Source organism: Nannobrachium achirus, assembly GCF_963921795.1.
Source record: "Nannobrachium achirus genome assembly, chromosome: 9".
NCBI lineage: Eukaryota > Metazoa > Chordata > Actinopteri > Myctophiformes > Myctophidae > Nannobrachium > Nannobrachium achirus.
Window position 1 is genome coordinate 47,628,168 of NC_137818.1, and position 18,368 is coordinate 47,646,535.

General features: G+C 41.9%; 1 protein-coding gene across 2 annotated transcripts in view; it reads left to right on the top strand.

Moving 5' to 3' along the window:
• The first annotated feature begins 1,101 nt into the window (after window positions 1-1,101).
• clcn6 (chloride channel 6) overlaps window positions 1,102-18,368 on the top strand; it is a 28,405-nt gene continuing 11,138 nt past the window's right edge. For both annotated transcript variants that reach the window (XR_013962351.1, XM_080733773.1), the window contains exons 1-18: window positions 1,102-1,211; window positions 1,994-2,053; window positions 2,614-2,679; window positions 3,391-3,456; window positions 3,727-3,793; window positions 4,335-4,441; window positions 6,471-6,597; window positions 7,481-7,548; window positions 7,775-7,833; window positions 8,010-8,142; window positions 9,305-9,418; window positions 10,288-10,454; window positions 11,124-11,241; window positions 11,843-11,972; window positions 12,539-12,692; window positions 15,768-15,924; window positions 17,383-17,489; window positions 18,030-18,216. Coding sequence is in view for 1 of the 2 variants with exons in the window: in XM_080733773.1 (XP_080589899.1) it covers window positions 1,134-1,211; window positions 1,994-2,053; window positions 2,614-2,679; window positions 3,391-3,456; window positions 3,727-3,793; window positions 4,335-4,441; window positions 6,471-6,597; window positions 7,481-7,548; window positions 7,775-7,833; window positions 8,010-8,142; window positions 9,305-9,418; window positions 10,288-10,454; window positions 11,124-11,241; window positions 11,843-11,972; window positions 12,539-12,692; window positions 15,768-15,924; window positions 17,383-17,489; window positions 18,030-18,216 (1,965 nt within the window). In the remaining variant the exon portion in view is untranslated. The remainder of the gene's footprint in view (window positions 1,212-1,993; window positions 2,054-2,613; window positions 2,680-3,390; window positions 3,457-3,726; window positions 3,794-4,334; window positions 4,442-6,470; window positions 6,598-7,480; window positions 7,549-7,774; window positions 7,834-8,009; window positions 8,143-9,304; window positions 9,419-10,287; window positions 10,455-11,123; window positions 11,242-11,842; window positions 11,973-12,538; window positions 12,693-15,767; window positions 15,925-17,382; window positions 17,490-18,029; window positions 18,217-18,368) is intronic.

Genomic DNA, 18,368 nt, shown 5'->3' on the forward strand with positions numbered 1-18,368 from the left:
ACATCATATTCATTCAGTGTATGAGCTACAGACATCACTACTCTATACATCATATTCATTCAGTATATGAGCTACAGACATCACTACTCTATACATCATATTCATTCAGTGTATGAGCTACAGACATCACTATTCTATACATCATATTCATTCAGTATGAGCTACAGACATCACTACTATGCATCATATTCATTCAGTATATGAGCTACTGACATCACTACGTGGGGGGGGGGGGGTCTAATTTAAAGCATCTGTTAATTGAATACTATGTAGTTCCATATTTTATACACCCTTGGTCTCGAAAGTCTAGAAATTCTAATTTACCAGCTCGCCTTGAACGCGCCATCCCCTTGTCAAACCGTAAACAGCCGTGTAGAAGCGCAACATATTTTGAAGTGAGGATAGCGCGACCAGCTTTTCCTGAAGAGTAGATGGCGTGACCGCAGTGGAGATACGGGCCCGCTGTGATTGGCTGATTTGTTGTCAACAATGTCACGTTCCCAACCAGTTGTTCGAGTTGTTGAGTCTGCTGCTGCAGCATGCACGGCACGGCACGGACGGACGCCGCGTTGGAGTACTCAAATGTTACTATATATTATCAATATTGTAATACTCTGTAACAACAATTAAAAGTTGTTAAAGTTGTTAAGTAAAAGGAATTAAAAATGTACTTGAGTAAAAGTAGAAAAGTATTGGCATCAAAATGTACTTAAAAAAGTACTAAAAGTAAAAGTACACATTATGCAGAATGTATACTTCTTAATTGTCCGGTATTATTATATTCTATTTATGGAATTTCTTAGATGTGCTTGTGTCTTTTTTTGAAAATGTATAACACAAAAAATAAAATAAAAAATCTAAATTTCAAAAAGTAAAAAGATTTTTGGGGGAAGGGATTTTTTTTAAATATAAATATTATTTTTTTTGTAGGAAAATAAATTTCGATTTTAAGTCGAGTCGTGCTCGCGAACCACTGTTTAGGAAACAGAAAGGACTGTGAGGTTGTAGTACCTTGTACGCAATGATTTTACAACGCAGGGCTGACGCGCTTGAAGCTGCGCGTCGTCGGCGTCTGGTCACGTGACGCGGTTGCGGGAAGAGGAGAGATGATGCTGAGGCTACAGTGAGTGAAGATGGCGTGTTGTGGGAACACTTTTTGTTGTCAGCGCTGCTGCTGCAATGAGGAAGAGAGCCGCACACCCGAAGAACTGGTAAGAAAAACAACCCAATGTGAGACACCATAGGCATAGACCCACATTAAATTAACATGCGCTGGAAAATCTTGGGGAAAGTTGTTAAGTTGTGTGCTTGTCATCTGCTTTCAGGCTGCTGGGTCCACCCTGTTGTTGTTATGTTGTATCCCTCTCACTGTAATGCCACTGTGCTTAAAACTGTATTAGTGTCAATTTGAATGATGGATGGAATAGTGCAGACATGGTTCTGATAAGCTCTCCTCACGGTTTGTTTTGCTTGCTTTGGTTGGATAGTGGTCGCTATAACTAGCTCTCTGTGTGTGCAGCTTGACCTAACAAAGTCCAATGTCCTGCATGCGTTGCTCATTCAGGTCACAGATATTATGGACAAATCAGTACCCAGAGGCCATAATAAAGTTATTTCACTACCTTACATTTCAACATTTTAAGCAGTTTTGCACCCCTATATTTGAAAGCCATGCTGTTTTAATAATGCATCACCAGGACACATACTGTAGACTGGGAAAAATAATGATGCTGATGGCAGATGGTCTGGTCTCTTGGGGGATGTAGGGGCTCTGATGTGGGGGTGGGTTTGCTTTGGGTTAAAATTCCTTCAGTAAACAATAAATTGGCTTAGCAGTCTGTGATGATGATCAATATTCTGTCATTTTCAACAGTTTGAATTGGCAATGCTGCCTGCACATTGTTTCCTGGTTTCATTTCTAGTTTCCCGTAAACTGTATTCCTGTATTTCTTGTTGTACTGTACCTGTCAACGCATACATTCTCCTCTTGCAGGCAATACTCGCAGAGACCCATGATGAGCCAGAGGAGATTCTGCCAAGGAAAGATTATGAGGTGAGAGCATTCTGATATCAACGCACTGAATGGGAATTTATCATGTATTTTCAGACCTTTGAATGGTGCAGTAGCTGAGATACAGAGCTAAAGGGTAGGTTAATCACACCATTGATTGGGAGACAAATAAATGACCTACCGGCGGGATTCAGTAGCTCCGCCATATAAAGTATATTTATTGACCGTGACGGAGGCGCGCCGTCTCAGGCGACCTTGAGCCACGGGAGACACCGCAGAGCGAGCAGTGCTTTTCTAAATGTAAGAGTAGCCCTGCCTGAAGACCACAAGCATAAGGTCTCCTTTGCGCAAAGGGTGATTTTATTTGGATGAGAGGCAAATTTTTGGTTTCTTATGTAGGTAGGAGACCTCGGTTCAAACCCAGGTGGCTAAATTATGCTCATGGGAACAGATGAGACAATTGCAGATAGAGCAGGAACCCTGTTGTGACACTTCATACTGCACCAGGCAGATACTGTACATATGGGTCAATCAGCAAGTTGGCACTGGAAATCTTTGTCAAGTTTCTTGTACACAACCTTTTTATTTATTTTGGTTGACAGAGTCTCGACTATGACCGCTGCATCAATGAACCATTTGCGGAGGTCCTGGAGGGAATGAACAATAAGGTAGGTCCTTTCAGTCATTACATTTATTGCAACATCTGTCATTGTTTTGAGCCAGTGCAGTGGCCGCTAGGGCTGTCACGATATGACATTTTACAAGACGATTAATTGTCACTCAAATAATTGGCGATTAACGATTTAATTGTGTATTTGTCGTTGATAATTACATTTCTGTTTGGCTTTTAGGCTTTGAAGTTGTACATGGTAGATATGACACATAACCTAAATATACAAAGAAATTACTGACATATTTGACAACTTACTACTTAAAAAATAACTTTGATAGTGGAAATAGCCGATCTACAAGCTCACAACGCGTCGCGATGCGACGCGTTGTGAGCTTGTAGATCTGCTATTTCCACTATTTCAGACATTTTTCAACATTCACGATTATGACGATTATGACAAAATAATTGCGATAATGTCAAATAATCACGATTAGACGATTATGTAATAATTGTGACAGCCCTAGTGGCCGCTTGGGGTTTGCCTATTCGGAAAGGGGCGATTGCTTGGATCCCGGGTATTGTGCTTTGCATCGTGTGTCGGGGGGCATGCCCGTTCAGGGCGTGGCCATTCAGAGAGAACCAACCGCTCATCCGTTTGACCTCACACTCACACTGGTCCTTAGCAATATTCCTGCTGTGGATTGGGTGACTATGCAGAGGAAATGCATTGAGTAATAATCATTTCCCTTTTCTTGGCTGCCAATAGAAAGCCCAAAAGTATGAAGCGATACGGTGGATCCTGGTGTTTGCTATTGGAGTCACCGTCGGTCTGGTACGTAATGTTCAATCATGCCACCTGAAATTTGTTTCGCTGAATAAAGTCTGGTGTTACCAAACTTGGTCCAGTGCCTCCTTATGACAGATGCCAGTCGTGTACTGAAAATAGCAGATCTACAAGCTCACTGTGTATACAGCTAGATAAGCTATTTTCAGTGTGCAACACAACACGGAAACTCTGACTGTATAAATCAGGCATTATCATACAGTATAATAAAACGTTTCCCAGTGCATTTAATAGGAAAAATTATGTTTATTTGTTCAGGTGGGCTTGTTTGTGGACTTCTTCGTACATCTCTTCACCCATGTCAAATTTGCAGTGGTTGGAAACTGTATCCTTTTTGACTGCTTCAGAATATATGAAACTGAGCTCACCTTCTCAATAATCCCATTGTTGTGTACAATACACAAGTAGTCTCATGAAAACATCATCAACATGAAGACAAAGTACAGGTATATTGTATTATGAATATGAACTCAGTCAGGAAATGAACAAACATTGAAAATGTGCATTTACCCACTCCACGCACCATATTGCCCCTCTATATTAACAGGCTGTAGTAAACTATGTTGGGAGTTGTTCTACCTTACCTCGAATGTCCTAGCTGTACAGGAGTGTAGTGAGAAGGGTTGTTATTATTATTATATTCTACCTTATCCAGAATGTCCTAGCTTTACAGGAGTGTAGTGAGAAGTAAACTATGTTGGGAGTTGTTCTACCTTATCCAGAATGTCCTAGCTGTACAGGAGTGTAGTGAGAAGGGTTGTTATTATTATTATATTCTACTTTATCCAGAATGTCCTAGCTTTACAGGAGTGTAGTGAGAAGTAAACTATGTTGGGAGTTGTTCTACCTTATCCAGAATGTCCTAGCTGTACAGGAGTGTAGTGAGAAGGGATGCCTTGCTCTGTCTCTCCTGGAGCTGCTGGCCTTCAACATGCTGTTCGTCTTCATAGCCAGTATGCTCGTCCTCATAGAGGTAAGGCTGTCTTGTTATAAAACGTAACTAAATCAAATAAATACATTCTGTAATGTGAAATTACACACTAATAATTACTTTATAATAAGTGGCACCAACATTTCCTAAAAGATTGTAGAGATGGAAGTCCTCCCTTGGTGCCTTCCTACATTTTATACAAATTCTTATACTGATTAATTATCACTTTGTTAGTGGACACTAATATAAAAATCGAATCATGTAATCAGGGGATATCTTTAGAAATAGTGTCAAATCCTGGAATAAATTCCTTACCAAAAAAAATCTTCACCAATGTGTTTGTAAAGGTGTCTAGTAACACATCTCACAAAGACTGAAATTCAGTTTCCCTAGGAAAATCTTTGACAGCTAGGGTAATTCTGGGTCTCATTCACTCACTATACACTATGATATAGGGGAAAAAATCACTCCCAAAAAATATGCTTTAAGTGGGATGTGAGGGGTCTTAACTAGGTGTTTTAATTATTCTGAATCCATTGCAAGCATTTGTTTTGCACCAAAACATTCCTTGGGCTAGAAATGGACCCCCATACTACTGTGAAAAGTGATGACTCATCACTAAACCATCATTTTATGGTCTGTTTTTAGCCCAATGAATGTTTTTTTGTGCAAAACAAATGCTTGTAATGGATTCAGAATAATTAAAAACACCCAGTTAGATGCCTCACATCCCACTTAAAGCATATTTTTTGGGAGTGATTTTTTTCCCCTGGCCTATAGTATAGTGTATAGTGAGTGAATGAGACCCAGAATTACCCTAGCTGTCAAAGATTTTCCTAGGGAAACTGAATTTCAGTCTTTGTGAGATGTGTTACTAGACACCTTTACAAACACATTGGTGAAGAAATGTTTTGGTAAGGAATTTATTCCAGGACTTTTTAAGATATCCCCCGATTAATGGCAGTTTGTGAGATTATCTCCATACACACTCAACCAACCTCCTGCAGACACATACCATGAAGAAAAGAGTTCATTGGACATGAACCCCATCTGTTGAGACTTTTTGAACTCCAGGAGTTATTTAGGGCAGGGGTTTTCAAAGTGGGTGACGGGGCACCCTGGGGTGCCGCACGCTTTCCTCGCAACATAATCGCTAAAATATACTATACATATAAGGTGATGGGAGTGAAAATTAGGAATATAATAATGTAGGGGTGCCTCGGATGAAAAAAAATATTTATAGGGGTGCCCCGATCCAAAAACGTTTGGGAACCCCTGATTTAGGGTTTACAAGAAGAAAATAGTCCAACATTTTTTATTATGATACGTAATATTCCTGCCGAAGATCCAGTCTGATCGAAACGTTGAAGCAATAAAACCAGCACCTGGGCTAGAGTGGAACTGTGCATTCACTATCACCTCTGTTATTTAGGGTTTACAACAGGCTCTGCAACCATGTCTTTTTTAGAACCAGTTTTGCTAGATTCATACTAAGAAGGTTCAGATACTTTCATCACTTCACAGCAATGGCTGATGGAATTTGCTGCATTGATTATTCATCACAACAATTCTAGCCTTAAGCATGGGACTGACATCATCAACACTCTTTACATATCACATTCAACTAGGGCTATCAAACTAATTTTAGGTCACAGGCTGCAATCTAGAAAACACATTGCATCTCTCTTCCCCTTTATTTGGAGAACCACATATTGGACCTGATCAAAGCCAAGCATATAATCTGGCCTGGGTGGCAGTGTAGCGGTCCAGGCACCAGCCTGTCGTGGGTTCGACTCCCGAGTGTCCCGATCTCCCCGTTTCCCGTCAGACTACTGTTCACTATCAATAAAGGGAAAAGAAAAAAAGCCAGGCATATAATCTTTATAATATCTTAATGACAATGCACTACTTATGTGTGTTTGTCTGTCTGTCCAAGCTGCCATGTCAATCTGTTATACTAGATCATGTGAGAATTCTGCTCACAGAATGTTTCAAGCTGTCTGAAGAACAAAAGCCGACTCTTATCTGGTTTCAGGTTTATTTGTACACGCTTTTCCTTTTCTCTCTCCAGCCAGTCGCTGCAGGCTCTGGAATCCCAGAGATCAAAAGCTACCTGAACGGGGTGAAGATTCCCGGCATCGTGCGGCTACGTACCTTCCTCTGCAAGACCATCGGGGTCCTGTTCGCTGTGTCTGGAGGCATGTGATCCACCACTCATTTTCTTGCCAGTCATCCCTTGCTGTGATTTGAAAATGCTACTCCTTACATAAATACTATGTTCTTAACCAGTGGTTTCAGTGAGTGGGTTCAGTGTCTAAGAACATTGTGGATTGGGAACCATTGCATTATCTAGTACATTGGGTCAACATGACTTACTGACTAAAAATCACACCGAGTGCGAATGAGCGCTGCAGGCTGCTCAACAGCACCACTGGGTGGCTGCAGCTAGCGTTGTCGTGCTCACATAGACAAACACATCCATGCTCATACAAACGCACACCGGCGTCAAATGTTGGAGCGGCAGGCACCACACAAAACATCATAGAATAATAACCAGTAAGACTCCCTAATTGGGAGATAAGCGACCGTCAGGTCACATACACAAACTTTAGAAGGCAATGGTAGCCAATCAGGAGGGAATATGGGAAATGGGACAGATCCATGTTGTTGAAATGACTTTAGAGATACTGTGTACCGCTTTGTGTGATTTTAGGGCAAAATCTGTTGGAGCAGTGTCCAAAAATGTGTTTTGCAAGAATCTGCCTCATGGTGGTGCTGTGTGATGTGAGAAATGAGTTTGGCATGGATAGGGTCAACGGGGCGGAGATATGAGTAGGGCAAAAGTGTGACGTGACTTGTGACGGACAGACAGACAGCCGGTGGAGGTTTTGATAGTAACTGCGACCTGACGGTTGCAATAAACCAGGCGGTATAGAGCAGCGGAGCAAGACAGCCATTGCCAGGACACTGATCGTGGCATTGACAAAGAAACAGATGGTGTGACCCACCCGGTCATTTCTTGTACTTGTGATGAATCACTGACAGTGATGACTGTGCTTCTGACTCAATGTGATTTGCCAGGTATGTTTGTCGGGAAGGAGGGCCCAATGATCCATGGTGGGGCCATCGTGGGAGCTGGTCTCCCCCAGGTACAGACTATATACACATAGTCACATACTCATAGTATACTGGACAACACATTCTGGACAGTATAGTACAGTACACAATAGCCCAGATACACAGGGAATTGTATTGTACTGTATAACTTAGGTTCCACATTTTAATTTCTTTATTTAACTAAAAAACCTAGCATGATAACATATCTGATGTTTGTTTAAAGTGCACCCACTGACCAGATGTCACTATCTCACTCAGTTTCAGAGCATCACTTTTAAGAAGATCAAATTTGACTTTCCCTACTTCCGCAGTGACAGGTGTGGCTACCTCTCTCTCTCTCTCTCTCTCACACACACACACACACACACACACACACACACACACACACACACACACACACACACACACACACACACAAGCACACCTCTATCATTGGCCCTAGAGAAAGTGCCTTTTACTGTACCTAATGCCCCTCATTCGATCTGTTCTCCAGGGACAAGCGTGACTTTGTGTCAGCCGGGGCTGCTGCTGGGGTGGCGGCTGCCTTCGGGGCTCCCATAGGAGGCACTCTGTTCAGCCTGGAGGAGGGCTCCTCATTCTGGAACCAGGCCCTCACCTGGAAAGTGGTATGTATGTCACCCTTTAAATTCACAATGTCCCCAAACCAATGCTACAAGTACTGTACTAGTACTAGTGTAATCGGCTGTCATTCTGTAGCATGCATACACTGTAAAATCTGTGTTTATCTATTTGTAACTCTAGTAGCTCTCTTGTTGTTTACTGACAACATAGTTTCTGTGTACATTTTGGTTGAGAAACAGGCTATGCAGTTGTTCAATATTGTGTAATTTGAACAGGTCCCCACTATCAAAAGATATACATTGATTATTGTTTCCTATGTATTATGTACAGTTTATTCTGTACATTTTGCGGATTAAGCGATTCATTGTTGTAACATCCAGTAAATAATAAAAGTGGTTTACGTTAACTCTTTTACCGCTTTGGACGTTCCCGTTCGCCCCATTTTTCACGGCGGCGCGATGCCAATTGTACGTTCTTTGGCTCGTTCTTTTGTACCTTGTTTTGATGTCTGTAAACTGATGAGGGGTCGCGCGGGTGTGTACCGTTAACACATCTCCCGTAAAAGTGCTCTCAAAAACCCACTGGACGTTAGCATCAATGGAGTAACAAAACGCTTCCTTGTTATTTTCTCTGGGTCTATTGCTCTGTAGCGATTTAGTGGCCTGGACGGATGGGAGCCTACTGCGGCCATTTCACATTAATTCTTGCATGAGGCTGCCCTCTACTGCTAGTATGACCAAAGTGAGGAAAGAAAAAAAAAAGATCTTTGTCTATAACCTCGCAAAGGTAAGCTGCTTTTGCTGGCACAAGACCCAATAAATAAATAATAACATCTGGCAGTAAAACTGTTAATCAAGGTGGTAAGCATCACAATTTAAGAAAAATCTTATCATAATAGGCATGTTTCGTGAATGAGGTGTGCTGGTCTTTTACACATTTGTATAGTGCAATGGAGAGAAACCGGGATCACATCCAAAGATAAAAGTTGTGTGTTGTTGGCCTTTTTATGTTGTATTTCATTATGCAGGACCAAAGCCGAGATTCATGTGATGTAGAATGTCTGGGGCTTCTCCCTCTGTTGGACATTATGGAGAAATTTGTGAAACTGTATATGGATGTCATGCATTTAAGTGCTTTTCTTTTTTCTCTAGTTTAAAGCAGATTGTTCTGTATATAGTCCCAATCGGTGGTGTTTCTCTTCCCCAGCTCTTCTGTTCAATGTCCGCCACATTCACCCTCAATTTCTTCCGCTCCGGTATCTACTACAACAAGTGGGGGTCCTTCCAGCTGCCTGGTCTGCTCAACTTTGGAGAGTTTAAGGTACGTTTTTACTGTTATGCTATTTATGTGTGTTACTATCAAAACCTACACCGGCTGTCAGTCTGTCCATCAGTCTGTCAGTCAGTCTGTCCGTCAAGTCACATTTTTGCCCTACTCATATCTCCGCCACCGTTACCCCTATCCATGCCGAACTTTGCACACACACTCCTTGGCTGGCAAACCACAACCTCCACACCTCATTTCTCACATGGCCCTCTTCTAGTCAAGGCCGATTCTTCCAAAACACATTTTTGGACACTGCTCCTACAGATTTTGCCCTAAAATCATGCAATGCGGTACACAGTATCTCTAAAGTCATCAACATGGATCTGTCCCATTTCCCATATTCCCTCCTGGTCGGCTACCATTGCCTTCTAAAGTTTGTGTATGCGACCTGACGGTCGCTTATCTCCCGATTAGGGAGTCTTACTGGTGTACGTGAGTTTACGGCTCTGTGTCAACTAAAACCTAAGCTTGTAGCTTAAACTTTGGACCATACTACAACCATCACGTCATTGTCTATTCTCAGCTTTGGCCATGTAATTTAGGCATTTAGCAATCGTTCTTATCCAAATAGCAGCATGTTACAAATTACAGCAGCATTATACAATATCTGTTAGAGCATTATACAATATCTGTTAGGAACGTCTTCCCTAAGTCATGTCACAAGTCATAAGATGTCAAAGATGATGTCATCCAATTTATTACTTTTTATTCTTGTTTCATTCACTTGCCATTTGCCAATCCTTCCATGTTGTAATGCATTTACTCACTTGGTTTTCTTTGACTTTTGTAGACATTTGCAAACAAAACAAAAAAGTAAAATATAGATATTCTCCTTATTTGCCAATTCCATTGTCCATTCCTAGTGTACAGAAGGGGATAAGAACTGCCACCTGTGGACGGTAGTGGACCTTGCTTTCTTTGTGTTAATGGGTGTGGTGGGAGGCCTGCTGGGAGCGTTCTTCAACTGCATCAACAGGAGACTCTCCAAGTATCGCATGAGGCACATCCACCCTAAAGCCAAGTTCATCAGGTAACTAAGGGTGTTTTACTTGGTAGCATGGGAGGGTCGCGCAGCAAAATAGGGATAGCCAACTCAGCTTGATAAGTTGTGAACACATAAATCAGGCATTAGATGCACACACATGCACATATCTCTCCTTGCTAAAGCCCGATTTACACTTGGTTGTACACCGGTGTCGCACGCTAAAAACAGACCACCTACAAGTTCATGTGTGAGCTCTGCCATACAACAAAGTTATAAATCAGGCTTAATAGTATTTGAGTGTCAAAGATTTGTTCATCCTGTTTCCATAAACGTTTTACGTGGTGTGATGTTATCATCTATCTTCTCTTTTAATAATCAGTGGCATCTCAGAGATTACACAGTTCTGTTAAAATGACACTAGCAATTAAGTAATAATTATGAAGTTTTATGTTGTCAAGTGTCTTTAGAAATACAAATATAACATTTGTATTTATTACTATATATGAATGTAGTTCTTTATTTTTGTTAAAGGAAAACTTCTCCAAGTTGAAACGAAATCCTGTTGTTCTCATGTGGGGATGTGGGGACAATACCCTATATCGCCCGATCAAATGCATCGGTTTTCATCACTAGACATGCAGAATCTACAATTTTTTGTTGTGGCCTTAATTTTACTTTCTATGTATAATACAGTACCATGCTTTTATTTTCCAGAGTTTTGGAAAGCCTGTTGGTTACCATGGTGACAACGGTGGTGATATTTGTGTCGTCCATGACGTTGGGTGAATGTCGCGATCTGCCCACCGCCACCCCACACAACGCCACATTGCAGGTACCACCCCTTTCTCTACTACAGTGGTTCTCAACCTTTTCAGGCCGCGACCCCCAAAATAATCATATTTTAACTGGGGACCCCCCTCACCCTGACGAGCACTAAGAATTGAGGCATTACATTTTGTATAACACGGTTCTATTTTGAGAATAGCAGATCTACATGCTCACAACGCCTCGCATCACGAGGCGTTGTGAGCATGTATATCCCCAAATAATTAGGCGTTGAGAGCATGTATATCCATGTATATGTATATCCCCAAATCATTTTGGGATCCCCCTGGGGGTCCCGACCCACAGGTTGAGAACCACTGCTCTACTACAGCGGTTCTCAAACTGTGGTTATAGAAAGCACAGGAGGGCTCCGTTCTTATTGTGACAAATTCATCCCAATACAGGGGTTTCCAAACCTTTTCACCATAGCTGAGAAACACTACCCCACAGTAAATTAAGGTCTACATTTAACTCCGAAAGTCACTAACTGTATTTTGTATGCAGTATCACATTTTGAATGAATGTCAACCAAATGATTACATACAAATGGTTACGTACACTGTCCGTAACCTATTGAAGGTACCGTATATTGTGTGTGTTGTTTTCAGGTGCGTGGCAGTGAGGAGATAAACGCCACCACCCGACAGTTCTTCTGCTCCAACCAGACGTACAATGACATGGCCACGCTGTTCTTCAACCCCCAGGAGGCAGCCATTTACCAGCTCTTCCACCAGCAAGGTGAGATGGATCAGAGAAACATGGGATTGCAATGCATCAGAGAGTCATTATATTGAGAGTTGTAATTTCCCCTTTGGAGCAAGACCAAATAGCAAGCAATGTATGTCTTCTGTCAACACTTTTCCTGTCAAGGACATCCAAATATATCTATTGGCTGCAGACTCTCTGTTGAAACAATTTTGTGCCAGGGACCCCCAAAAAATAAGATTTGTGGTCTTATTATAATTCTTCAAGATGTTTTCAAAAGCGAGACTATTTTTGAATGAAGTATAAAATGGTGCTTAAGACAAGTGGTTAAACAGATTTTGAGGCTATATCAACACATTTTGATAGGAACCCCCTGGAACCCCTTCAAGGACCCCTGGGGGTCCCCGGACCTACATGATTTGAAAGTATCACTTTGCCATTTCTTATACGCAGAAAAAGCTTTGAACAAATCCATGCATGTGGATTTGGATGTAAAACATCATTAACGCTTGCAGAACCGTATGATGAGAATATTAAAAAACGTTCATGACGAGTTCCCTAAAGCTTGTGCAACCCCATTACTCTTCCATGTCCTGTAGGTACGTTCAGTCCGGTGACTCTGACCATATTCTTCGTGCTGTACTTCCTGTTGGCCTGCTGGACCTACGGCACGTCGGTACCCAGCGGCCTCTTTGTCCCCGCGCTGCTCTGCGGTGCTGCCTTCGGACGCCTGGTAGCCAACCTCCTCAAAATGTAAGAGCAGTGTTCTCCCAATGCTCAACTCTTCTTTACATGTACCAGTTGTTACCAGTGGTGTAAAGTAACTACAGGTTTCCCACGGTCATGAAATTCCTGGAAATATTTTGAAATTAGAAAAATATTTTTCCAGTACTGGAAAAGTTTTGGAATTGATCAAGGGAAGGTCCTGGAAAAAATAGCTATGCATTGTCTTTGGTTATTGATTTTGTTAATACCTCTGAAACGACAAATTAAACATTGGCCAAATTGTCAAATATTAGAAGCAGAAATTGTGAAAATAGCAGATCTGTTGCGAGGCGTTGTGAGCATGTAGATCGGCTATTTTCACAATAAAACCGTGTTATACAAAATTCCTCAACTCTTAGTGCTCGTCAGGGTGCCGGGGTCCCCAGTTCAAATATGATTATTTGGGAATTGCGCATAGGGCGTAACTAAGCGACTCGTTATTGAGCTGAATTATTGTTATATAGTCCTGGAAATTGGGTTAAATATTCTGGAAAAGTTTTGGAAATTAATTGGTAAAAATGTGTGGGAACCCTGTAACTAAGTACTGTACTTAAGTGCTGTACTTAAGTACAGTTTTGAGGCATTTCTACTTTCATTTAGTATTTCCGATTTCCAATACTTTTACTTCTACTCCACTACATCTCAGAGGTAAATATTATATTTTTACTCCACTACAATTATTTGCAAACTCCAGTTACTTGGTAGATATTGATTATTATTACAAAACATACTTAAACACTTCAGCCCGTCCCATCGTGCATTGCGCAGAAGGTGTGCGGCAGTTACGGCGTCGCAGCCTAGTGTGATCTACTAGTTCACAACGGTTGCATGTGCAACGCGACGTGAGCTTGTATGTCTGCTGTTCTCCGGATGTGTCCCACACAAAATTCTACAGTAAATTCTTGCGGAAACGGGTGGATACATTTCGGCCATTTGAAAATAGCGATCTACAAGCTCAGTAGATCTGCTATTTTAACAATTGAAAATGTCATAAAAGATAGATTTACAGTGTGCCTGTACTGTTCCAAAGAGGTAAGTGTACTGTAGTGTCTTCTCAACCACATGAACCTTAGCGTCCCTCTGGGCGTGTCATGACAGACTAACATCACCCAACTGTGGTAGATCTGCAAGCTCTCAATGCGTTTTTATGGATTTGCTATTTCCGCTGTTAACTCATACCCTGCCAAACCCGAGGAACCCGAGAATTTCGCGATGTCCCTCCCTGCCACGCCCGAGGAACCCGAGAATTTCCGCCATTTCGAAAAAAAAAAAAAATTTTTTCAAAAAAAATTTTTTTTCAAAAAATGTTTTGGGACCCCAAAAACGTTAGTAGGCATGATAGTGATCGCGAAATTGCTTGTTTAACCCCCATACAACCCCCATACAACTCAGGTAGCAGACCTCCAAGCTCACAACAGTGTAAAACATAATGGCTGCTATCTCATGAATGCCTGAACGGATTTCCATTCGGATTTTTTTGTTTGAAAGCTGTGAGCAATGTGGACACACGTGGTGCATTATCTAGGCATGGGTGTGCATGATCCGTGCACTATGAATTACATGGAAGTCTATGGAGACGAATGGCAGTTAAAGAGTACGAAGGTATTGTTAAATGGCAGCATATGAGTTAATTATATGACGTATTATGGTGTGAGCTCACAACATGCTTAAGCTTATAGATCAGCATACAGAGTTTAATAGACTATCCATGAACACAACATCTAACGGGTTGTTAGATTTTGTGTGGGGAAAACCCAGGCGATGATCATTCCTGATATAATGATAATCCCTGAATCTCTCAATTACACATCTAAAAGTAAGTTGTATTGTAAAAACATGTACTGAATAAAAAATGTTATGTAACTCAAAACAAAACACAGGTTAAAAATGACACTCGTGTGAACTGAGCGGTGGAAGCTGCGTGAGTGTGTGTGTGTGTGTGTGTGTGTGTGTGTGTGTGTGTGTGTGTGTGTGTGTGTGTGTGTGTGTGTGTGTGTGTGTGTGTGTGTGTGTGTGTGTGTGTGTGTGTGTGTGTGTGTGTGTGTGTGTGTGTGTGTGTGTGTGTGTGTGCGTGCGTGCGTGCGTGCGTGCGTGCGTGCGTGCGTGCGTGTGTGTGTGTGAATGTGAGTGTGAGTGTGAGTGTGCCTGGCCTGAGGCTGAAGAACAGCGCCCCTCCCTTAATATGTGTGGTCAGAAAAGGTACTGCAGACTTGAGGCTACATACAGACAGACACGCAGACAGACAGACAGACAGACAGACAGACAGACAGACCCACACACACGGCCACGTATAGGAGCGGTGTGACCACCGCTCAAAAATGAACCTGTAAAAGTCCAAAACTCCGAAAGTGTAAAAATGAACCTGTAAAGGTCCTAAATGGACCTGCAAGGGTCTCTCAACAACTAAACGAATGTATGCACCGTATGCTTTTCCAAATGAATCAGCACCAGTTACTTTCTCTCACGGTGGAATTTGCTGCACAGACAACTTTCTCACTTGATGCTTGTCCTCTCTGACCCACTTCCACAGGCGGCCTCTGCCGCTGCTCCGCAGGCTTTTGAGCGCCACTCAGCTGCAAGTAACGATTGTTAGCACTGGTCATTCCACAGCTATGCTTAATAACTGTGAGAGACGCAACATTCTGCTGTGCGCTCCACCAGCAGACACACGTGTTGTGCGAGCTTGTAGATAAGCCGTTCTAACTATTTTCTTTTACATTTTAGAACGTTTTCGAAAAGATTTGCCTACACTGACCAAAATAGAGACTCCAGGTTGAAACCAAGGGACCTAAAAACATAGATTCCCATGACCTTACCACCTCTCACTTAAGCATAAAAACAAGGAGCTTTACAATGAATAAAAACGGAAATTAATAAAATGCATAAAAGCACGAGGTAGATAGTAAAAAGTTATAGGCAGGCGATATAAATGATAACAAATTATAACACATAAAATATCTATAATAGCAGCCAAACTCAACAGCAATGTACTGTAATCAGCTAAAGGAAAAGGCAATAACTAACAGTGTTTTTGTCTCATTACTGTTTCTGTCGAATGTTTAGAAAACTGGGCCTGGACATCTACTCTGGGACCTTCGCTCTGATTGGAGCAGCCTCCTTCCTGGGGGGCGTGGTCAGGATGACCATCAGCCTGACTGTCATCCTCATCGAGTCAACCAATGAGATCACATATGGACTGCCCATCATGGTAACACTGATGGTATGTTGATAAAAATTTACTCTCCGCCATATTTCTTGGTCACTTGCATGCTATAAGGCTTTTTATTTGTAAACATGTACACTTACATGGCAGCTGTCGGCTTCACCGATTGGCCTACCCAAACCTCAATGTTAATTTAACCACTTAAAAGTTCTTAAATTCTTAAATTCTTTTCAGCTATTAATTGATTGTTGATTAATTGTTAACATCCCTATGGAGAACTAATTAGTGTGTCAAATCTGAGATCTACTGATGTCACATTGAAAAACAGAACAGTTTATAACACTGCTAGAATCATGTAACAATAACAATAGTTGAATTGATATGATAAAAATGTGTACAATCTACATACATGGGCAACTGGCGGCCCGGGGGCCACATGCGGCCCCCACCTTCACTTAATGCGGCCCGCAGGTTAATACCGGAATACTGAATATATTACTGATTTCAGCTGTTATAATTCCAAACGTGAGCTGCTTTAATTCTGTCAGTCTATATTAGTAGCTTAATGACTTAATGACTTAATGACTATAGTAGTATTAAAACATTTTTTTTTATGTCCAACATATTTGTATTTAAGTTCATAAAGTTAACATGAGTATATAACTAAATGTTTTTGAAATTAAAGTTATACTATGTAACTTTTTTAATAAAATAAATCTTAAAATTGTCCTAATTATTAAATCGCTAAAGTTTTAGAACACCCACTCTGTTAATTTCAGCTCCCAAAGCCTGTGTTCTACTGAGCACTGGTGGCCGTGACCGGTGCCGGTTTTCCCGGCAAAATTACGTCATATGCATCATTCTGTACACGTGTCTCCCTACCGGCCAATCACAGCCCAGATCATACACTGCCGAGCCCTTCAGGAAGTACACTGCAGTGTTTACACTGGTCTAGGAGTCTAGCATGTAGCTCCCCAACCGCTGCTCGTAGAGGGACACGGAAGACCTCTACGGATGTGTCTCGGAGAGGCGAGGCGGACGCGGTGGTCTGAAGGCCCGGTCCGCGGCGAAAAACGGCCGAAAAAAGCAGACGCGACCGCGGTTTGCTCTACCGCTACTGACCACTAGTTGAGCAACTTACACAGTATAGCTTTAAATCAAAATGTTACATTTCAGGATTCCAATGAAGAAATAACAAAAAATAATTCAGGATTCCAATTCAAAAGAATTAGCATAATTCTGAATCTCATTCTTTAGTATGAGATACTAGAATGACAAAGTAGGACGTAGCAATATGCATTGTGGCCCTCTGGAGTGAAGGTGGAAATATAGTGGCCCTCGCCATCATCAAAGTTGCCCATCCCTGCTCTACATGTATAGGGTTTGAAGCCAGGCTACATATTATGTGTTGCGTTGAGTCGCACTGCGTTGTGATCTTGTAGATCTGCTATTTTCAGTGCCTGACACCTATGACAACTATGACTCGGGCAATGTGGTTGTTATGCTAATTCTCAGGTGGCCAAATGGACAGGAGACTTCTTCAACAAGGGCATCTATGACGTCCACATAGTACTGAAAGGAGTTCCTCTGCTGGAGTGGGAGACAGAAGCTGAGATGGACAAGTAAGATCTATGGGTCACAGTAACTCCGTGGTTCTCAAAATGGGGTTCTGGGGACTCCCAGAGTTCCTTGAGGGGGTTCCAGGGGGTCCCACACAAATTGTAACCACTTTAACCCAATATACGTATCATGGCTCTTTGAAATAGCCGATCCACAAGCTGGTGTAGATTTTCTACTTTCAAAGAAATCGAATCAGGGGGTCCATGATATTATTCGCCTAATTATTTGACTTTTATGGCATGCCCAGAATAGGAACGTTAGGTGCTTAACTCATTCGCTGCATTTAAAAAATGTCCACTTTCAGGCTGAACTGCCAAATTCTCCATATACTGACATGTAATACATAGTGTAGGAAGTAAAAAATGTGGCCCCAACTCTGGAAACTCGGGCGTGGCGGTGTCAAACAACAGGAATAACTCGTGGAAACTATGGAGGGGGCAGCAAATGAGTTAAAATGAGTTATGGATTGCAGTGTTAAATGAACACCATGTCCAACGCTGTTCTTTCATTCACTGAGTGTGTCCTCTCTCGTCCCGCTCCAGACTGACTGCCAGTGACATCATGGAGCCCAACCTGACCTACGTGTACCCCCACACGCGGATCCAGTCTCTGGTGAGCATCCTGCGCACCACCGTCTACCACGCCTTCCCCGTGGTCACGGAGAACCGGCTCAACGAGAAAGACTTCATGAAGGGCAATATCCTGATCAGCAACAACATCCGCTTCAAGGTACCGTAGCAGTGCTGGTTGACACTTACTGTACATCTGACCACTCGTCAGATCGATGTACCGTGTGCATTTTCAGAACATGTTTATAAAGGAAATAAAATAAAAAATGTTATCAGTATTAAGGATACGTTTTTTAGTGCTGATATCAGAAG